At 48.1% G+C, this 22846-nt stretch overlaps 2 protein-coding genes across 2 annotated transcripts in view; both read left to right on the forward strand.

Annotated features, from left to right (window-relative positions):
• The first annotated feature begins 645 nt into the window (after positions 1–645).
• LOC127461775 (ubiquitin carboxyl-terminal hydrolase 42-like) lies at positions 646–22382 on the forward strand. The gene is made up of 13 exons (XM_051769816.1): positions 646–1419; positions 1999–2108; positions 17340–17540; positions 17926–18036; positions 18112–18214; positions 18341–18408; positions 18569–18639; positions 19188–19270; positions 19580–19691; positions 20025–20165; positions 20374–20474; positions 21234–21372; positions 21675–22382. Exons 2-13 carry the CDS (start codon positions 2084–2086, stop codon positions 22380–22382), a joined length of 1863 nt encoding a protein of 620 aa, XP_051625776.1. The 5' UTR covers positions 646–1419; positions 1999–2083.
• Positions 14560–22846, forward strand: part of LOC127461776 (ubiquitin carboxyl-terminal hydrolase 42-like) — a 37167-nt gene continuing 28880 nt past the window's right edge. The window contains exons 1-2 of the mRNA XM_051769817.1: positions 14560–15285; positions 15335–16067. The gene's annotated coding sequence lies outside the window, so the exon portion shown is untranslated. The remainder of the gene's footprint in view (positions 15286–15334; positions 16068–22846) is intronic.

The raw sequence follows: 22846 nt of genomic DNA on the forward strand, positions 1-22846 counted from the left end.
GCAGCACGGACAAAACTGTCTCTATCCATTGATGCCAGGAAAAGGCAACAGCAGTAAAACTCAATAGCCACAGGTGCTATTAAGCTGGTATTTGTTTATTTCGGCGCCGGACGTGCGGGGGATAGCTCCGCCTAACACGCGCGTGCCCTCGCCCATCATAGCTTCCGTTTTATACAATTAGGTCATACAGATTCATTGCACATTTTTACATCTTCATGAACTACCCGAGAGTGGACAGTGTTCTATGTAAATCTCGGGACACGCCTCCTGGAGCCTGCGCGCTTCTCTCTGGTGGTTGTCTCGGGTGGTCGTAAGGGATGAAGGCTCAAAGTCTTCCTCTCTCTGAACTTCTCACCTCACTCAGTCCCTCAGCATCTTCCCCTGGCAACGGTTCCTCATGGGCTGCCCGTCCACTCGGTGTCCCATTGGTTGTCTACGGGTTACCCTTTGCTACACTGCACACTTTCCCACTGGCTGCCCCTTCGCACCATCACACAGCTTTCCCATTGGCTGCCTCTGGGTAACTCCCCATTGGCTGCTCACCAGCACATGGCTGCTGTCTTAGCGACAGCACACGAACCTTAAAATTTCACTTATTGGACTGTGCAGCTTAAAATTTTCCCTTATCAATAGCAGCGTAACATTTTCTCAATAGCAACTTAACATTTTCCCTTATCACCATCCAGAGTGGGAGTCTGGCTAAAGTTGCGGCTGATCAAAACCTAACCAACCCGAGCGGCAGGAGTAAATGTGAAGCTGCTAAAAAGCCATCCAGGAACGTTTTCAGAGCTTGAGGACAAGACAGCAGCTGGGTGGGGGCCAGCAGCCAGCCAAGGTCCTCCCAGCGCAGCCTCTGAAGGGTTCCTTTGGCAGTCCCAGTTCAGGGTCAGCCCACGGTTGTACCCTGGGGGCAGACGAAATTAATTGGAAATGAACCCATAAGAGTCCAGGTGCTTTGCTAAGAGTCTCACTGATAGAAGTGGAAGTGAAACCCTCAGCGTCTTGGGGGCCAGGAAAGCTGTGACCTGGCTCAGTTACAGCCCTGAGCAGGCTTTTACTCATCAGGCCGTGTGGCTCAGGGAAGGCGTGGGAGCTCTGTCAGAGGATGACTAGCCCTTTGCCACCAGCATGGGGGGAGGTCCAGTGGCTTCCACCTGGCGGACGTGCCATGTGGGTTCCTGTGCTCAAGAACCATGTGGTTCCATGAGGTTCCATGTGGTTCCATGGGACCCCATGTCACAAAGGGGCAGAGATGTGGCACCCATCCGGTATCCTGAGGAGCGCGCCAACGAAAATCAGTTGGACAGAGTTGGCCTTCGGGATAACTCAGCTCCTTCCTTTGCTACTTGTGTGCCTGCCTTTTTTGGGTGGTTTATTGTTTACTGACCATTTCTCCTCAACTTTCATCCTCTTTCAAAGGTAATGTTTTGACTTTTGGCACAGATCATAGAGCAGGGTATATGGGATAAAAGTATAGGCTGATTTATACCTTCCTAGCTGTAGGCTGAGCTATAAACGACTTTTATAGGCTGGCCAGGTATGACCTAGGTTAGAATTCCAGTTTGCTGATTCTTGGTTTTTTCCATAGCCTAGGATAGGTAAGCAGGGAGGTGACTGTAGTCTGAGGGGATGGGCTCAGCCCACCTTGATTGCTGTGGGAGGGAGGGAGGCAGAAAAAGGAGAGCAGCAAAGGTAGCAGTTAAAGTAGTGGCTGAAAGATGGTCACTCCTAGGAGGTGGGAAAGCCAGAGGGCTCTGCTGCTGAAGCAGTGTCAGGAGAGCAGCAGGGCCTCTTCAGAGAAGGTAACATACATTGGAGCATTTCAAAAGGGCCTTTGAACCTGCTGTGAGTTGGTGCCCCGCGACTGATCATAAGGGCGTGAGCTGCAGCTCAGCAGCAGTTACAGGCACCACTGAAAGACTTGGTGGTGGATGCCGTTCTGCGTTTATTTAGAGTTTTTATACTTTCGGTGAGCTACAGTAATTTCTTTGCAATTAGGTGACGGGATTGGTGCTGTTCTCTTTCTGGAGAGAAAGACATCCTTGGTCATCTAAAGCATTGCACTCTCTTCCTGAGAGAGGCAATGGCCACAGCAGGGAACGACTCCTGTGAGTAATAGCTTCACCAGCAGGTTTGGACTTTGTGAACTGCCACAGACAAGTGACATGGCTGGTGGTCAAATCCCAGAATGATGTGCTCACAACCTAGAGTGATCTCTGGGATGTTTCCTGAGAGCAGTCAAACTGACCCCCGTGTTTACAATTAGACCCAGGAAAACACCTTTTGTCACTCCTCTGACACTAGGTACAAGACTTTGAAAGCTGCCATTGCTCGTAGAGAGGTCTGCCATCCTTTGGGTTACCTTCCGTGCTCAGTATTTACTTGTTTTCAACAAGTTACAATCAGGAAAAGGGATGGCTTCACTGATAATCCACTCTAGAACTCTACTGAGAAAGGAAGGTAGCCTGCGGCCCAGAAATCAGATTGCGGGTTTGTTGGACTCTCAGCAACGTAAACAGGGGAATGGATTTTTCCAAAACAGTAAATTTAAATGGCACAGTTTAAGCTTCCCCCGATGTTGTTGGGTTGGCAGTTAAAGCAGATGGTCCTGAGTGCTCCTGTAGAGACCTCACTGTTTAAATATGCCTTTGTGCCTCATTTCATCTCTTTTCAAATGGAATTTCCCTGCAGTCATTGCCGAGGGAATGACTCCGCCACAAAGGATCCTCTTTCCCCCAGAGAAGATTTGCATGGTCTGGCAGCAAAGACAGAGTGCTGGAGCAGGACTCCGCAATGTGGGCAACACATGCTTCCTTAATGCTGTCCTGCAATGCCTGACATACACCCCGCCGCTGGCCAACTATCTGCTCTCCCGGGAGCACAGCCAGGCCTGTGAGTACTCTTAGGGACATCTCCTTGTAAATCTGTTAATCAAATCCCAAGGATTCCCAGAACCTGAAATTTGATTTAGGAGAAAAGCAGCCTTTTGCCAGCCCCAGAACTTGTGTTCTTTGTACACTCTGGAGCCACCTGTCCTATCCAGCTGTCTTATTCTTCATGAAGGCACATCTTTCTAGCTCTGGGTCTCTATTCCTGCAAGTTAAAACCTCAGTTTAGCATTCCTCTGAAGAACATTTTCTATGCACTAAAACGTCCCGTGCTTGTTGAAACACTGGGAGGAGTGGCATATTGCACTGGAGTGGGAGTGGAAGAAGAGGAGTATTCCACCATAGGGATATTTTGCTCACCAGAGGACCTTCTCTCCCTCCCTCCTCAGGTCGCCAACAAGGCTTCTGCATGATGTGCATCATGGAAGCGCATGTTAACAAGGTCCTGCATTCCTCAGTCAGTGCCATCCTGCCTTTGGCTGTTCTCCGGGGTTTCAGATGTATGTGATTTCAGGTTCTTTGACAGGTTTTCTTCCCTTCCTGTATGAGACAACTACTAACTTCCTGTTTCTTAGTCATAGGAGAACATTTTCAGCTTGGCAGGGAGGAAGATGCCCATGACTTCTTATGCTGTACTGTCAATGCCATGCAGAGAGCTTGTCTGAGTGCAAGCAACGAGTAAGCACAAGCAAGTTACCTTTACAAAGTTCTGAGCCCTTTGGACTCCTTGATGTGGCCTCATCAAGGAAAACCTACAGCCGGGGCTTGGAGGAAGTAATGCTCTGTCTTACTACTTGTTTCCAGCTTGGACATATCATCTCAATCTACTACCATTGTCCATCAAATATTTGGAGGCTTTCTGAGATCCAGAGGTATGTTTCTACAACTACTGCTCTCCTTGGCACTGCCTGTGCCCTTCTGTCTGCCTGTGCCCAACAGCTGGTCCTGGGACTAGCAGGACAGGTACAATGAACACAGAGCAGTACCATCGTTCAACTCACCATTGCTCGGCATTTTGATTTTTCCTTCCAGTCATCTGCTTCAGCTGCAAAGCCATTTCTGATTCCTATGAGGCCTTCCTGGATGTCCCTTTGGATATCAAAGTAAGAGGTTTTGCCGTTGTGCTTCAAGACATCGCAAGGCTTTTCAGAGTCAACACATTTGCCCCGAAAGCATATACTGCGAACACCAGAGGTCTTGGTCGTGGATGGGAAGGGGAACGGATGTTGTCCTCCTGCAGAGACCATGGCACTGGTCTCTCTGTAGGTGCTGGCTTGAAGCTGGACAAGCACCCATTATGTGCTCTGCACCCTTGACATATCCTCATCCTTCTTCCCTTTGCCCTCCTTCAACACCTGTCTGGCTTCCAGGCTGATGGGTTGGATTGTTTTCGCTGCTGGTGACCCTACACAACATCAGTAGCTCAATGGGAGGTGGTACAGAGAGGGAGCTCTTGATTGCCCCTGAGAACCTCTGGGACAGGGGAAATGTTCAACACCACACTCTCTTTCTGGCTCCTTCTGGATACAGCTTGTAGATTCATGGCGGGTCTCCTCAGCATCAGCTACAGGGGTTTTCTTGTCAGCTCCTGGAAAATGTTTGGGCGAGGGCATTTCCTGTAGCTCAGTGCACCGGTTTCTCAATTCTCCAGGCAGCCTCATCCCTCACTGCAGCTCTGGAGGACTTTGTAAGACCTGAGCGCCTGGATGGTGAAAACTGCTTTAAATGTAGCAAGTAAGATGATTACTATCAACATATTAACACTAGACTCTGTGTGAGGGGGCTACAAGTCATTGAGCAGAAGTCATCTTCTCGTGGAAGTTTACTGCACACTGATGAGACACAGTTTTGTTTGTCTGGGTTTTTTTTTTGGGGGGGGGGGTTGGGGTTTTTCCTTTGTTTGTTTGTTTGTTTGTTTGTTTTAAATATGGCACCAAATTGCCTTAAAATAGCATAAGGATGCACGAGACAAGAAAGGTTGTCTGACTGCCTTGGTGGAAGATAGGGTGCATTTCAGCGCTGTGCTCTGTGCTTGGTTTCAAGGTGTGAGAAGAATGTTGCCGCCACTAAGAGGTTCACTGTCCACTGTGCACCCAAGGTTCTCACTGTGTGTCTGAAGAGGTTTGACTGCTTCACTGGTGGGAAGATCAGCAAGGTTTGTACACTATTGGTGTGCAGCTTTCTCTTCAAGAAGCAGATTTCCTAAAGCAGGATGCTTGTCACAAGCTGCTTGTGTTGGGTTTTTTGTGGTCCCTTCTGGGGAGTGGAAAGTTCCTGTGGGAAGACAGGCAAGCACTGTGCTCTGATAGGGCTGCTTTGACTGAGAACGGTTTCCTGCCACCCAAACGATTATATGTTGCTTTATGAAAAACCAAGTGCTCATGAGCCCCAGAGATGTATTGATACACCTGGACTGGCCCCCGCACTTGGTAGGCTATTTCATGTCACAGACCAGGGTCATTTCTGAGCCCTCTTGGTCTCTCCATAGGTTGTAGAGTATCCGGAGTACTTGGATCTTCGCCCATACATGTCTCAGGCAGATGGAGAACCCCTCCTCTACTCCTTATATGCTGTCCTGGTGCACAGTGGTGTCAGCTGTCATGGAGGACACTATTTCTGCTACACAAAGGTAAAAGAGCAACTTCCTTCCCAATGGGGAAAAATGTGTGCTGGGGAAGATAAACTTTCCTGTCAGTGTTACTGACAGCCAAAGTTTTGGGGCAGAAGGCCTCCTTAGTGGCTGGACTGCATTTGTTTTGACATGCTCTCGGTTTGGCAGTTTTCTACCTGTGTTTTTGGAGAGAAACCATGGAGAGATCCTTGCCTTTTTTTTACAGGCCAGCAATGGATTGTGGTACCGGATGGACGATGAATCTGTGGAGCTGCGTTCCATTGACACAGTTCTCAGGCAGCAAGCCTACCTGCTGTTCTATGCCAGGTAATAACCAGGATTCAAATATGTTCAGAATACATTTCCTTTTCCTCATTTGCAGTTGTGCTTCTCACCTTCCTGAGTGTTTTTCTCATCAAATGAAATTACTACCTGCATCATTCAGTGCTGTCAAATCTGAACTACTCCGTGTCTGTCCTTTACTGGGCTTCAGGCTGCGGCCCGGATGTAATCTGCTACTTGCCTGGTCTCTGATGTTGACTCTTGTAGATAAGAGGACTTAAAGAGGACCTCCAGGAAAGATGGGGAGGCACCATTTGTCAGGGAATGTAGTGACAGGATGAAGGCTATCAGTTTTCAGCTAACAGAGGGCAGGTTTACATTAGATATTGGGAAGGAATTCTTTGCTGTAAGGGTGCTGAGACACTGGCACAGGTTGCCACAGCATCTGTGGGTGCCCCACCCCTGGAAGTGTTCAAGGCCAGGTTGGACAGGGCTTGGAGAAACCTTGGAATAGTGGAGGGTGTTCCTGCCCACCACAGCGGGGTGGAACAAGATAAAGTTAAAGGTCCCTTGCAACCCAAACAAATCTGTGAATTTATGAAATGGAGGCTGTGGGAGGTATAGAGATGAGGTTTTTGTTGGGACAGAGGCAAACTTGGTGGGAAGACCCTAGCTGAGTTTCCCATTAGTGTCCTTGGTTAAGTCTTCTCTCTGTCATAGAAACCTCTCTGAGAAAATGACTGAACCCCAGAGGAGGTTGCAACAACAGCTCTAAACTGAGATCACTCTTTTGTTTTTCTCCAGATGCTCTGATCTGAGAATTGGAGAAAGGACTTCTTCCTCACTGGCACCATCACATGCCCCTTCCTTCCTCAGTCAGTGTGTGGCCAGCAGCAAGCAGGCGGGCTCTGTTGGACCACAGGGTCTGACTGGTAGGACTAAGGTAACTTTGGGGTCGTGGGTCAGGGCATCAGAGGAATAGTGGATTTCTTTCTGGGATCTCAGCATTTCTCTTTTGTCCCTCACACACCGCACCTTTCTTCACAGCCACAACGCTGCTCCCTCTCAAAGCATCCCACCTGGATCCATCCCTTTTGTGCGCCTCTGGCCTTTTGGTCTTAGTAGCCCTCCAAAAGAGCCTTTTGGAGGCCCCAAACCGTCCTGTCCCAGAACTTGTAGGGGTTCCCCACTGCTCTGATCCTTTCAGGAGAAAAGGGCAGGAACTCTCCACAGCTCTCTTTGCAGGGCATGAAGTACACTGGCCGGAAGCGGTGCCGGAGCAGATCCCCTCTGTGGGGCAGGGATCTGCGCAGCTGGTCTGTGGACACCACAGACTATGATGACTCTTCAGAGAGAAGAACTGGTCCTCCAAGTCGTGACCGTGGTCCTAGGGATAGCACAGCTGCAAGGCCTTCCAAGAGGATCTGCCGGTGGGCTCCCGCTCCCAGGGCTGCTCAGGAGCAAACCTTGCTGAGGCAGAGGGAGCCAAGCAGATCTGTGCGGGGAACTTACAACCTTTGCAGCCGTTTTGTGCAGGACACAGACTATGACCGCTCACTGAGGAAGAGAAAGAGGGAGAGAACAAGTCCTCCATGTTGTGACCAAGTCTTAGTGAATACTGCAGTTCCAGGGCCCTCCAAAGCCAGCTCCAAGCAGGCTCTCATGCTCCAGGCTGCTCGGGAGCAAACCCGACAGAGGCAGAGAGAGCAGAGAAGATCAACATGGCGGGGCTATGATTGCCACAGCCAGTTTGTGCAGTACACAGACTACCACCCTTCAGAGAAGAAGAGGAGGGTTTCCATGCCCCAGAGATTCACGTCAGACAAGCATTCAGGGCACTCTGGCAATGATGGCGTTGGATTATGGCCCTGGCTCAAGCAGAACGGAAGACTAGCACTGCGTTTATTAGCAAAGGCATCCTTGTTTTCGACACGCCTTCTCAAACATGAGTGAATGATTTATCTAAGTAGATGATAGTTACAATAATATAGAAATATTATTAGAAATATAGAAATATATATAGAAATATAGAATATAGAGAGAGAGAAATATGGAAATATATATAGAAATATATAGAGAAGTAATATTTTTTAATACATTATTACATGTTTTATATATTCAGCAATAGATAGTAATGTTATAATAAATATTATTAAAATAATAAAATAGTAAATACTAAAATAGTTTAATCAGAGTTATCTATTCCACGTTGTAGATAATTATAGCTAGAAACATAGTGCAGTATTTGGAAGCAGTGTTGAAGCAATTATATTAAAGCTAACAAAACAAATATTAAGTAGAGATTGTGCAGTACACAGACTACCGCCCTTCAGAGAAGAAGAGGAGGGTTTCCATGCCCCAGAGATTCACGTCAGACAAGCATTCAGGGCACTCTGGCAATGATGGCGTTGGATTATGGCCCTGGCTCAAGCAGAACGGAAGACTAGCACTGCGTTTATTAGCGAAGGCATCCTTGTTTTTGACACGCCTTCTCAGACCTGAGTGAATGATTTATCTTAGATGATAGTTATAATAGTATAGAAATATTATTAGAAATATAGAAGTATAGATGGAAATATAGAATATATAGAGAGAGAAGTATATATAGAAATATAGAAATATATATAGAAATATAGAATATATATATGTAGAGATATATATAGAAATAAAGAAATATATATATAAATATATATAGAAATATATATAGAAGTAATATTTTATAATACATTATTACATGTTATATATATTCAGCAATAGATAGTAATGTTATAATAAATGTTATTAAAATAATAAAATAATAAATACTAAAATACTTTAGTCAGAATTATTTATTCCACGTTGTAGACAATTATAGCTACAAACATCTCAGCCTCGGCCATATCAATCAACATAACTGGTCTACTCTGGCCTCAAATCGGGAGGCCTGGAGACACACCATCTATAACGCTGCTGTTTCCTTTGAGAACGCACGCAGAATCACTCTCGAGGAGAAAAGACAAGGGAGAAAGAATCACGTCTTGCAGAATATACCACCTAGGGAGTCTTTCTGCTGTGCCTTTTGCAATCGGATATGTCTATCTCGCATTGGCCTCATAAGCCACCAGCCTGCTTGTAACAAATGTGGATAGAGCCTTCTTAAATCTTCGTTTGCGAAGCCTAGCCACGATGATGTGTTTAAGACGGGTGTTCCATAATTTAGTGTTCTCACTGAAACCATGCAAATCGTGCGCCACTCGCTCACTTCCCACTCCTCCTTCCCTTCCCACTCCCCCTCCATCCTGAGGCAGGCTGGACAGGAGAATTGCAGGCACAAAAGGTAAAGATCGCAGGCTGAGATAAGAACAATTTACTGGAAACGGCAATGAAAAAAGAAAACAGTACAGCAACAGAACAGTAACAGAAACAATACTAATAACAGAGTGTACAAGGGAGGCAAATGACTCACACATGATTGCTCACCTGTTGGTGCCCAACTTTGCCCCCACGCACACAACCTGGAAGAGACCCCTTCCCCCATCCTTGACAAAATGAGGAATAACCTCTATGTCCTGGCTGTGCCCCCTCCTGGATACTGCAAAAATTAACACTGTCCTGACCAGAAGCAGGACAATCACCTTCAGGATCTGCAGCACAGCTTTCGGGTCTGCACCGGAGGCACTGGATCCCTCCATGCCAGGGAGGGGAGACATCAGAGATGAGCAGACTTTGGAAATCCCTCACCTCTCACTCCGGCCCATTTTTGCGCATTTTATGGGATGGAAGAATACATACCCAAGAATACATACCCCTCCCAGTGTCCTCACTGGAAATCCCCTGAGCTTTGATTCCTTTGCTGACATGCTGCTTCCTCTGGGAAAAGCAGCCAGAAAACCCAAGGCCATTGCTTTGAGTGAAGGTCTTTCTTAGAACACTTTTCCTGAAGTGCACCCAGGAAGGCTGGGCTGCAGCAGCACGTGGCCCCCATGGCTTTGCTTCATCTCATCCAGAACACCTGGAAGCCCTTCTCTCACCATCCAGCCGCTCCCCTGCCCTGTCTTCCCCACCCCACAGGGATGCTGCAGAGGAGTTAACAAACTTCACAGTTCAATCCTGATATCCCACTGCTGACTGGGATGGAGTGAGACCAGGGGCAGTTTTGGCCCCCATCAGCACCAGCTCTTGGGACAGCCAGGCTCTCTCCTGACATGGGGGCTCATCTCTGCAGCTTTGCTGTCCTCCACAGGGCGTTTGCTGAAAAAAACCGTCTTCTAGAAAAGATATAGACACGAGCCCGGGGGTCAGCAGCACCACACGAGAGCTTGGCAAGATGCCCTGAGGACAGCCAGGCCAGGCAGAGAGAGGTGGAAGGACCACAGGGGCTCTCTGAAGCAGCCACATTGTACAACATAGACAATGAGGCTAAATGAACACTGGGATGAAAGATGATAGTGCTCTTACAAGGGAAATTTACAGCTGCTGTACAGGCCTGGGGCTCTTGCCGGAAAGCTTCAGTCTCTGGGCTCCCGGTGCCCAAAGGCATTGCAGATAACTCCTTCACAAGCAATAGCAGGGAGCAGGGTGGAGAAGTCAAGGATGAGGCAGATCAGAAAGACTGGGGCAGCACAGAGAGATCTACAAGGGAGAGAGGCAGCATCTGAAAGGCACTCCTTGCTGACCTATGAGCTGGTGCCGTGGGCTCTACAACTGCTGCCTGCAGTCAGCTTGGAAGCTCTGGCAGTTTTAACAGGAGGTTTGTCTGCAAACAAGATGGAGAGACATTACGATGATGGATGCGGGTATATTCCTGACCTGGGCTCTCCAGAGGGAGATTTGCTGTCTCCTCATGGGCCATAGAGGCTTTTAATATGGGATGAACCTCACTTTGTCTCCCCAAGCTCATGTCCAACCTGTTCCATGGCCTCTGACTGCGATCTGCTGCCCACCTAGCTTCATCCCCCCTCACAACCCTGGGGACTCCCTGGAGATGAATGGCTGCTGTGCCAGCACCTACTGCTCCAGGAAGGGAGTGCAAGGTGAAGATGCTACACTCGCAGGTGCAAAGAAGGTTCGTTTTGCCATGGGATCCCAGGAGGTCACCATGCACATCGTCAATGGGGTCTGAAAAAAGAAAACTTACAGATGTTGAGGCAGCTGAGCTCATCAAGCACATGTAGAAAAGCTCCTGATTTCAGTATGGCTGGCTCTTTTGAAATGCCCCAGGAAGGAAGATTTGGTTTCAGGCCTCATCAGCCTCATTGGCCAGTCTAGAGAGAACTGCCTGGACTTGAATCAGAAGTTTGTGGATAAGAGATTTAGCTTCATTTAGCTAGAAATCTCTCTCCAGTGAGCCAACTGCTTGCCATTCTGTTAGTCCCTGACCACAAGCAGCACTGAATCTGTGATCTCTCCCCCTCCAGTTTCTCAGAGTCACTGGGTAACCCTGAAAGCACTGCTTCAGTATCAGGTTCTGCAAGAGGCCTTCAAAAAAGCAGCTAGGGGATTAGGTGAGGGGAAGAACCAGAAGGTCGCACACATTCTTCCCTGGATTCGTGAAAGACAATAAGAAAGGAATACAAGACCCCCAAAAGCAAGTCCACTTGATGGGAGCGGCAGGTGAGCATCTCTGGTTCAGTAGTGATACGATGCACTCAACTGCAGCTTGCAGACAAGAATCCTGAAACATTCCTGTAGCCAAGATTGCCACCTGATCCCAAGGTCCCCTGTCCTCTGCCCCATGCATTTCCACGGGACCAAAGCCCCTATGCACAGCAAAAGGAAAGTATGTGAATGTACACACATGGTAACTTGCTCCTGGCTTTTTCAGCCTATGGAGGAAGACAACTTCCCTCATTAGAAAATGAAGCAGGTCTGACCTGGACTTTCTCAAAACACTCTAAAGCCAGAGGCCGGTTTCTCCCATAAGCGACAGCAAAGCCCTCCTCCTGCCCATGTTGTTTGGGAAATGGCACAAGAACCAGGAGAATCACAGAGAGATTCACACCTTCAGAGACACCAGTGAGTGCAGCCCCTCCTGACATCATCTGGGCAGAAGCCTCCAGCCCTTGGGATGACTTTGCCTCCTAACAGAGGTGCCAGAGCATCTGATCTGGATTTACCAGGCCTGCCTTAGTACCATGCCACAATAATTGTTGCAGCATCCCAGCCTTTCCTTGCTCGAGCCAGCCTGTTTATAGGTTGTTTGGATCTCCACCTCCACATTGCAGGGGGATTGAACACCACTGATCACATCCACTTCTACCTCTGACCTGAAGGGAGAGGAAGATTTCCCCGTTTGCTGTTGTGGCAAGTGGCGCCTCTCTGCAAGAGATTTCATCTCCTGCTCGGGGCCCCTCTGCACTGGCCAGGCTCACTCCATGCTGCTGGACCTCTCCCAGCCCCTCTAAGCAGGGCTCTGGTCAAGTCTTTGTAACAACTCCCCATTCCTCAAAATAGCTTGGCACTCCTGCAGCAGTTTGGGTGGGGAATGCCAAACTCACACCAACGAATGGCTCTGTCCAATCCCCTGAGGAGTAGCAGGTACCACCCAGTGCGGAGGTCGGCGCTTGAATAAAGACCTCCACAACTTTTCTGGGTGCAGCTGGTAAGGCGATTTTATTATAAAAGTAGCAGGGCAACTGAACTGCTTAAAGGGAGGAACAAAAGGGCACAAAAAGCACTGTGCAAAATGGCTCCAGCCTTAAATGAGGTGCAGAAAGCATACCTTCCTCCCCCATAGACACAGTTTCCCCTCAGATCAGGGGGATCACACCAAATCTCTGGTGGGAGCTGTTTTATTAAGCTTGTCAGACCTTGAACATCAGGGGAGCTGTGTACAGCTCGTGGCAGCAGGTGCTGGGGCCTTGGTCAGTGTCACCCGGAAGGGGAAAGGAGGAAAGGGGACCAGCACGGATCCCTGCTGCCCTGCATATCCCCTGAGCCAAGGGACACTTATGGACAGTTGTTCTGCACCTCCCCCTGTCCCCTTTTGGTCAGGGCTATCACCTGACACTGCGGTGACAGACGGGTTCATGAGGATAGCCTTGGCAGAATGATGATGGCACTGAGTCATAGTTACAATTAAAGCTTCATTTTTTTTAACGTCATGTTATGATCACTATAGCCCAGAATACCATGATTGGAGTAGCACAAGATTTCTATAAGCAGCACCAGCATAGCAAGATTTTGTAAGCCCTTTAGCACCGAATTGTAGAGCACAGCTCAGCTTATGATGCCTGATCACCTGGACCTGATCACTCTGCAGGCCAGGGCACATCCTAATCCTTGGTTTGTCATGTCAATATAACAATCTTAATCTAGCCTTGAAACACGTTAACAGAACATGAGTGGCCCTTTCAGGGGAGAAGAGTCTGTTTGGTATTAAGATGGGGCTCTGTGTGCTGCTGTGCTGCCCTGTGCTGCTGTGAGGCCATCACAACCTGGCAGGCAGGTGCCTGTGACCTGCAAGGCCTGTGAGGAGCAAAGGAGTCGGCCTGGTGCCTGGAAATGTGAAGGCTGATAGGGAGGGGGAGAAGGGGTCTTCCCGGCGCACTGGACCTTCAGGGACTGACGATGAGGGCAAAGGGGACTCATGTAGGACCCGCTTGGTCACAGAGCACAGCTGTTTACGTCCTAAAATGCCCCCATATGAGCAGGAGGCAGGAGCAGAGGCACTGTTCACGAGTGCCATTGTTGACTGTCTTCATCAGAGGGCTCCTGAAGTGCTGCTGGGAGGACGGTAACACAGGACCTAGACATCAGGTTAGGGCAGGGGCATAAAACGTCACCTGAGAGGTGTAATGCAGGAGTAAATGCAGATACTTTGTCTGGGTAAGGGATACAAGGAGCCTCCCCAAGGATGACAGGGATAAAACCAGCGGCTGCAAGACGTGATGAAAAAAGCCATCCAAGCAAAGTCATGCCCTAGCTGGATGCCCCAAGTAGAAAAGAAGAAACACCTCGGAGTGCAGCAGGAGCCATATGAACTGTGCTGAGCTGGGCAGGAGTAAAACCACCTGTCCTGAGAAGAACTGAGTAAAACTGGATGCCCCATTCCAGGCAGGGGCCAAACCAGCCAGTTCAAGTGGTGTTAAATAACAACCAGCTGCATCCTTGGAGCATGAGAAACACTATCTGCCTGCTGAGCAGAGGTTACACCAGGTGTCCAGAGGACTGCCTGTTGCTAAACACCTCTGAAACTGTCGGGATAAATAGGACCCTCTAACAAATTGGCTTTTTAGTGTTAGAAAGCAAGTGATTACTTTTATTTGCAACCCTGGGTGTGCATGTGGCTGACAAAAATCCTGCCTCCATACTGACAGCAAGACATCGCTTTTCACCTATTTATACAGATTTGGCAAACAAAGAAATTAATGTTCATTGCTTCCAAATTACATCACTCACTCCCTTTCATTAATTAGTATTCTATGTGGTATTGGTTATTAATTTCTCACTTTCTACTGTAATAACTTCATATCTTTAATCTTTTTTGTATATTTTCCCTCCCCTAGGCATTTTCTGACACAAATGCTGAGCCTTTGTTAGTCTTCTTCTTTATCTGCTGGCTTCTGCAGAAGGTCCTTGTAGTCCATAAATCTTGTGTTCCAGATCTCCTCCTTCAACAGGACATCTTTCTCTGGCAGGCTTTCTCCACTGAAGCATAACAGGGTTAACTTCAACAAAACTTACAGTTTTAGTACTTTTCCCAGGCTGTGTTCTCACAAAGGAGCTTATGACAATTTTTACTCCATGCTGGCTAAAGTTGATTTAAGGCTGAACGCACCGCCTATGATGTGTGTTAAAAACAACTAATCAAAAAGTTAATCAGGAACACTAAAAAAATTAGAAAAGTTTTATGATTTCCAACAAGCCCAAAACAACATAGGCCAAGTGCAGCACGGACAAAACTGTCTCTATCCATTGATGCCAGGAAAAGGCAACAGCAGTAAAACTCAATAGCCACAGGTGCTATTAAGCTGGTATTTGTTTATTTCGGCGCCGGACGTGCGGGGGATAGCTCCGCCTAACACGCGCGTGCCCTCGCCCATCATAGCTTCCGTTTTATACAATTAGGTCATACAGATTCATTGCACATTTTTACATCTTCATGAACTACCCGAGAGTGGACAGTGTTCTATGTAAATCTCGGGACACGCCTCCTGGAGCCTGCGCGCTTCTCTCTGGTGGTTGTCTCGGGTGGTCGTAAGGGATGAAGGCTCAAAGTCTTCCTCTCTCTGAACTTCTCACCTCACTCAGTCCCTCAGCATCTTCCCCTGGCAACGGTTCCTCATGGGCTGCCCGTCCACTCGGTGTCCCATTGGTTGTCTACGGGTTACCCTTTGCTACACTGCACACTTTCCCACTGGCTGCCCCTTCGCACCATCACACAGCTTTCCCATTGGCTGCCTCTGGGTAACTCCCCATTGGCTGCTCACCAGCACATGGCTGCTGTCTTAGCGACAGCACACGAACCTTAAAATTTCACTTATTGGACTGTGCAGCTTAAAATTTTCCCTTATCAATAGCAGCGTAACATTTTCTCAATAGCAACTTAACATTTTCCCTTATCACCATCCAGAGTGGGAGTCTGGCTAAAGTTGCGGCTGATCAAAACCTAACCAACCCGAGCGGCAGGAGTAAATGTGAAGCTGCTAAAAAGCCATCCAGGAACGTTTTCAGAGCTTGAGGACAAGACAGCAGCTGGGTGGGGGCCAGCAGCCAGCCAAGGTCCTCCCAGCGCAGCCTCTGAAGGGTTCCTTTGGCAGTCCCAGTTCAGGGTCAGCCCACGGTTGTACCCTGGGGGCAGACGAAATTAATTGGAAATGAACCCATAAGAGTCCAGGTGCTTTGCTAAGAGTCTCACTGATAGAAGTGGAAGTGAAACCCTCAGCGTCTTGGGGGCCAGGAAAGCTGTGACCTGGCTCAGTTACAGCCCTGAGCAGGCTTTTACTCATCAGGCCGTGTGGCTCAGGGAAGGCGTGGGAGCTCTGTCAGAGGATGACTAGCCCTTTGCCACCAGCATGGGGGGAGGTCCAGTGGCTTCCACCTGGCGGACGTGCCATGTGGGTTCCTGTGCTCAAGAACCATGTGGTTCCATGAGGTTCCATGTGGTTCCATGGGACCCCATGTCACAAAGGGGCAGAGATGTGGCACCCATCCGGTATCCTGAGGAGCGCGCCAACGAAAATCAGTTGGACAGAGTTGGCCTTCGGGATAACTCAGCTCCTTCCTTTGCTACTTGTGTGCCTGCCTTTTTTGGGTGGTTTATTGTTTACTGACCATTTCTCCTCAACTTTCATCCTCTTTCAAAGGTAATGCTTTGACTTTTGGCACAGATCATAGAGCAGGGTATATGGGATAAAAGTATAGGCTGATTTATACCTTCCTAGCTGTAGGCTGAGCTATAAACGACTTTTATAGGCTGGCCAGGTATGACCTAGGTTAGAATTCCAGTTTGCTGATTCTTGGTTTTTTCCATAGCCTAGGATAGGTAAGCAGGGAGGTGACTGTAGTCTGAGGGGATGGGCTCAGCCCACCTTGATTGCTGTGGGAGGGAGGGAGGCAGAAAAAGGAGAGCAGCAAAGGTAGCAGTTAAAGTAGTGGCTGAAAGATGGTCACTCCTAGGAGGTGGGAAAGCCAGAGGGCTCTGCTGCTGAAGCAGTGTCAGGAGAGCAGCAGGGCCTCTTCAGAGAAGGTAACATACATTGGAGCATTTCAAAAGGGCCTTTGAACCTGCTGTGAGTTGGTGCCCCGCGACTGATCATAAGGGCGTGAGCTGCAGCTCAGCAGCAGTTACAGGCACCACTGAAAGACTTGGTGGTGGATGCCGTTCTGCGTTTATTTAGAGTTTTTATACTTTCGGTGAGCTACAGTAATTTCTTTGCAATTAGGTGACGGGATTGGTGCTGTTCTCTTTCTGGAGAGAAAGACATCCTTGGTCATCTAAAGCATTGCACTCTCTTCCTGAGAGAGGCAATGGCCACAGCAGGGAACGACTCCTGTGAGTAATAGCTTCACCAGCAGGTTTGGACTTTGTGAACTGCCACAGACAAGTGACATGGCTGGTGGTCAAATCCCAGAATGATGTGCTCACAACCTAGAGTGATCTCTGGGATGTTTCCTGAGAGCAGTCAAACTGACCCCCGTGTTTACAATTAGACCCAGGAAAACACCTTTTGTCACTCCTCTGACACTAGGTACAAGACTTTGAAAGCTGCCATTGCTCGTAGAGAGGTCTGCCATCCTTTGGGTTACCTTCCGTGCTCAGTATTTACTTGTTTTCAACAAGTTACAATCAGGAAAAGGGATGGCTTCACTGATAATCCACTCTAGAACTCTACTGAGAAAGGAAGGTAGCCTGCGGCCCAGAAATCAGATTGCGGGTTTGTTGGACTCTCAGCAACGTAAACAGGGGAATGGATTTTTCCAAAACAGTAAATTTAAATGGCACAGTTTAAGCTTCCCCCGATGTTGTTGGGTTGGCAGTTAAAGCAGATGGTCCTGAGTGCTCCTGTAGAGACCTCACTGTTTAAATATGCCTTTGTGCCTCATTTCATCTCTTTTCAAATGGAATTTCCCTGCAGTCATTGCCGAGGGAATGACTCCGCCACAAAGGATCCTCTTTCCCCCAGAGAAGATTTGCATGGTCTGGCAGCAAAGACAGAGTGCTGGAGCAGGACTCCGCAATGTGGGCAACACATGCTTCCTTAATGCTGTCCTGCAATGCCTGACATACACCCCGCCGCTGGCCAACTATCTGCTCTCCCGGGAGCACAGCCAGGCCTGTGAGTACTCTTAGGGACATCTCCTTGTAAATCTGTTAATCAAATCCCAAGGATTCCCAGAACCTGAAATTTGATTTAGGAGAAAAGCAGCCTTTTGCCAGCCCCAGAACTTGTGTTCTTTGTACACTCTGGAGCCACCTGTCCTATCCAGCTGTCTTATTCTTCATGAAGGCACATCTTTCTAGCTCTGGGTCTCTATTCCTGCAAGTTAAAACCTCAGTTTAGCATTCCTCTGAAGAACATTTTCTATGCACTAAAACGTCCCGTGCTTGTTGAAACACTGGGAGGAGTGGCATATTGCACTGGAGTGGGAGTGGAAGAAGAGGAGTATTCCACCATAGGGATATTTTGCTCACCAGAGGACCTTCTCTCCCTCCCTCCTCAGGTCGCCAACAAGGCTTCTGCATGATGTGCATCATGGAAGCGCATGTTAACAAGGTCCTGCATTCCTCAGTCAGTGCCATCCTGCCTTTGGCTGTTCTCCGGGGTTTCAGATGTATGTGATTTCAGGTTCTTTGACAGGTTTTCTTCCCTTCCTGTATGAGACAACTACTAACTTCCTGTTTCTTAGTCATAGGAGAACATTTTCAGCTTGGCAGGGAGGAAGATGCCCATGACTTCTTATGCTGTACTGTCAATGCCATGCAGAGAGCTTGTCTGAGTGCAAGCAACGAGTAAGCACAAGCAAGTTACCTTTACAAAGTTCTGAGCCCTTTGGACTCCTTGATGTGGCCTCATCAAGGAAAACCTACAGCCGGGGCTTGGAGGAAGTAATGCTCTGTCTTACTACTTGTTTCCAGCTTGGACATATCATCTCAATCTACTACCATTGTCCATCAAATATTTGGAGGCTTTCTGAGATCCAGAGGTATGTTTCTACAACTACTGCTCTCCTTGGCACTGCCTGTGCCCTTCTGTCTGCCTGTGCCCAACAGCTGGTCCTGGGACTAGCAGGACAGGTACAATGAACACAGAGCAGTACCATCGTTCAACTCACCATTGCTCGGCATTTTGATTTTTCCTTCCAGTCATCTGCTTCAGCTGCAAAGCCATTTCTGATTCCTATGAGGCCTTCCTGGATGTCCCTTTGGATATCAAAGTAAGAGGTTTTGCCGTTGTGCTTCAAGACATCGCAAGGCTTTTCAGAGTCAACACATTTGCCCCGAAAGCATATACTGCGAACACCAGAGGTCTTGGTCGTGGATGGGAAGGGGAACGGATGTTGTCCTCCTGCAGAGACCATGGCACTGGTCTCTCTGTAGGTGCTGGCTTGAAGCTGGACAAGCACCCATTATGTGCTCTGCACCCTTGACATATCCTCATCCTTCTTCCCTTTGCCCTCCTTCAACACCTGTCTGGCTTCCAGGCTGATGGGTTGGATTGTTTTCGCTGCTGGTGACCCTACACAACATCAGTAGCTCAATGGGAGGTGGTACAGAGAGGGAGCTCTTGATTGCCCCTGAGAACCTCTGGGACAGGGGAAATGTTCAACACCACACTCTCTTTCTGGCTCCTTCTGGATACAGCTTGTAGATTCATGGCGGGTCTCCTCAGCATCAGCTACAGGGGTTTTCTTGTCAGCTCCTGGAAAATGTTTGGGCGAGGGCATTTCCTGTAGCTCAGTGCACCGGTTTCTCAATTCTCCAGGCAGCCTCATCCCTCACTGCAGCTCTGGAGGACTTTGTAAGACCTGAGCGCCTGGATGGTGAAAACTGCTTTAAATGTAGCAAGTAAGATGATTACTATCAACATATTAACACTAGACTCTGTGTGAGGGGGCTACAAGTCATTGAGCAGAAGTCATCTTCTCGTGGAAGTTTACTGCACACTGATGAGACACAGTTTTGTTTGTCTGGGTTTTTTTTTTTGGGGGGGGGGTTGGGGTTTTTCCTTTGTTTGTTTGTTTGTTTGTTTGTTTTAAATATGGCACCAAATTGCCTTAAAATAGCATAAGGATGCACGAGACAAGAAAGGTTGTCTGACTGCCTTGGTGGAAGATAGGGTGCATTTCAGCGCTGTGCTCTGTGCTTGGTTTCAAGGTGTGAGAAGAATGTTGCCGCCACTAAGAGGTTCACTGTCCACTGTGCACCCAAGGTTCTCACTGTGTGTCTGAAGAGGTTTGACTGCTTCACTGGTGGGAAGATCAGCAAGGTTTGTACACTATTGGTGTGCAGCTTTCTCTTCAAGAAGCAGATTTCCTAAAGCAGGATGCTTGTCACAAGCTGCTTGTGTTGGGTTTTTTGTGGTCCCTTCTGGGGAGTGGAAAGTTCCTGTGGGAAGACAGGCAAGCACTGTGCTCTGATAGGGCTGCTTTGACTGAGAACGGTTTCCTGCCACCCAAACGATTATATGTTGCTTTATGAAAAACCAAGTGCTCATGAGCCCCAGAGATGTATTGATACACCTGGACTGGCCCCCGCACTTGGTAGGCTATTTCATGTCACAGACCAGGGTCATTTCTGAGCCCTCTTGGTCTCTCCATAGGTTGTAGAGTATCCGGAGTACTTGGATCTTCGCCCATACATGTCTCAGGCAGATGGAGAACCCCTCCTCTACTCCTTATATGCTGTCCTGGTGCACAGTGGTGTCAGCTGTCATGGAGGACACTATTTCTGCTACACAAAGGTAAAAGAGCAACTTCCTTCCCAATGGGGAAAAATGTGTGCTGGGGAAGATAAACTTTCCTGTCAGTGTTACTGACAGCCAAAGTTTTGGGGCAGAAGGCCTCCTTAGTGGCTGGACTGCATTTGTTTTGACATGCTCTCGGTTTGGCAGTTTTCTACCTGTGTTTTTGGAGAGAAACCATGGAGAGATCCTTGCCTTTTTTTTACAGGCCAGCAATGGATTGTGGTACCGGATGGACGATGAATCTGTGGAGCTGCGTTCCATTGACACAGTTCTCAGGCAGCAAGCCTACCTGCTGTTCTATGCCAGGTAATAACCAGGATTCAAATATGTTCAGAATACATTTCCTTTTCCTCATTTGCAGTTGTGCTTCTCACCTTCCTGAGTGTTTTTCTCATCAAATGAAATTACTACCTGCATCATTCAGTGCTGTCAAATCTGAACTACTCCGTGTCTGTCCTTTACTGGGCTTCAGGCTGCGGCCCGGATGTAATCTGCTACTTGCCTGGTCTCTGATGTTGACTCTTGTAGATAAGAGGACTTAAAGAGGACCTCCAGGAAAGATGGGGAGGCACCATTTGTCAGGGAATGTAGTGACAGGATGAAGGCTATCAGTTTTCAGCTAACAGAGGGCAGGTTTACATTAGATATTGGGAAGGAATTCTTTGCTGTAAGGGTGCTGAGACACTGGCACAGGTTGCCACAGCATCTGTGGGTGCCCCACCCCTGGAAGTGTTCAAGGCCAGGTTGGACAGGGCTTGGAGAAACCTTGGAATAGTGGAGGGTGTTCCTGCCCACCACAGCGGGGTGGAACAAGATAAAGTTAAAGGTCCCTTGCAACCCAAACAAATCTGTGAATTTATGAAATGGAGGCTGTGGGAGGTATAGAGATGAGGTTTTTGTTGGGACAGAGGCAAACTTGGTGGGAAGACCCTAGCTGAGTTTCCCATTAGTGTCCTTGGTTAAGTCTTCTCTCTGTCATAGAAACCTCTCTGAGAAAATGACTGAACCCCAGAGGAGGTTGCAACAACAGCTCTAAACTGAGATCACTCTTTTGTTTTTCTCCAGATGCTCTGATCTGAGAATTGGAGAAAGGACTTCTTCCTCACTGGCACCATCACATGCCCCTTCCTTCCTCAGTCAGTGTGTGGCCAGCAGCAAGCAGGCGGGCTCTGTTGGACCACAGGGTCTGACTGGTAGGACTAAGGTAACTTTGGGGTCGTGGGTCAGGGCATCAGAGGAATAGTGGATTTCTTTCTGGGATCTCAGCATTTCTCTTTTGTCCCTCACACACCGCACCTTTCTTCACAGCCACAACGCTGCTCCCTCTCAAAGCATCCCACCTGGATCCATCCCTTTTGTGCGCCTCTGGCCTTTTGGTCTTAGTAGCCCTCCAAAAGAGCCTTTTGGAGGCCCCAAACCGTCCTGTCCCAGAACTTGTAGGGGTTCCCCACTGCTCTGATCCTTTCAGGAGAAAAGGGCAGGAACTCTCCACAGCTCTCTTTGCAGGGCATGAAGTACACTGGCCGGAAGCGGTGCCGGAGCAGATCCCCTCTGTGGGGCAGGGATCTGCGCAGCTGGTCTGTGGACACCACAGACTATGATGACTCTTCAGAGAGAAGAACTGGTCCTCCAAGTCGTGACCGTGGTCCTAGGGATAGCACAGCTGCAAGGCCTTCCAAGAGGATCTGCCGGTGGGCTCCCGCTCCCAGGGCTGCTCAGGAGCAAACCTTGCTGAGGCAGAGGGAGCCAAGCAGATCTGTGCGGGGAACTTACAACCTTTGCAGCCGTTTTGTGCAGGACACAGACTATGACCGCTCACTGAGGAAGAGAAAGAGGGAGAGAACAAGTCCTCCACGTTGTGACCAAGTCTTAGTGAATACTGCAGTTCCAGGGCCCTCCAAAGCCAGCTCCAAGCAGGCTCTCATGCTCCAGGCTGCTCGGGAGCAAACCCGACAGAGGCAGAGAGAGCAGAGAAGATCAACATGGCGGGGCTATGATTGCCACAGCCAGTTTGTGCAGTACACAGACTACCACCCTTCAGAGAAGAAGAGGAGGGTTTCCATGCCCCAGAGATTCACGTCAGACAAGCATTCAGGGCACTCTGGCAATGATGGCGTTGGATTATGGCCCTGGCTCAAGCAGAACGGAAGACTAGCACTGCGTTTATTAGCAAAGGCATCCTTGTTTTCGACACGCCTTCTCAAACATGAGTGAATGATTTATCTAAGTAGATGATAGTTACAATAATATAGAAATATTATTAGAAATATAGAAATATATATAGAAATATAGAATATATAGAGAGAGAAATATGGAAATATATATAGAAATATATAGAGAAGTAATATTTTTTAATACATTATTACATGTTTTATATATTCAGCAATAGATAGTAATGTTATAATAAATATTATTAAAATAATAAAATAGTAAATACTAAAATAGTTTAATCAGAGTTATCTATTCCACGTTGTAGATAATTATAGCTAGAAACATAGTGCAGTATTTGGAAGCAGTGTTGAAGCAATTATATTAAAGCTAACAAAACAAATATTAAGTAGAGATTGTGCAGTACACAGACTACCGCCCTTCAGAGAAGAAGAGGAGGGTTTCCATGCCCCAGAGATTCACGTCAGACAAGCATTCAGGGCACTCTGGCAATGATGGCGTTGGATTAT

This window comes from Manacus candei, unplaced genomic scaffold (assembly GCF_025592945.1).
Source record: "Manacus candei isolate 608988 ecotype Guabito, Panama unplaced genomic scaffold, ASM2559294v1 h1tg000112l, whole genome shotgun sequence".
NCBI lineage: Eukaryota > Metazoa > Chordata > Aves > Passeriformes > Pipridae > Manacus > Manacus candei.

Excerpts from the sequence above, each read along its gene's own strand:
- LOC127461775 (XM_051769816.1), top strand. The coding sequence starts at position 2,084 with ATGGCCACAGCAGGGAACGACTCCT. Across the intron at positions 2,109-17,339 it reads CACAGCAGGGAACGACTCCT|TCATTGCCGAGGGAATGACT; the intron begins GTGAGTAATAGC and ends ATTTCCCTGCAG. Across the intron at positions 18,037-18,111 it reads TGTTCTCCGGGGTTTCAGAT|TCATAGGAGAACATTTTCAG; the intron begins GTATGTGATTTC and ends CCTGTTTCTTAG.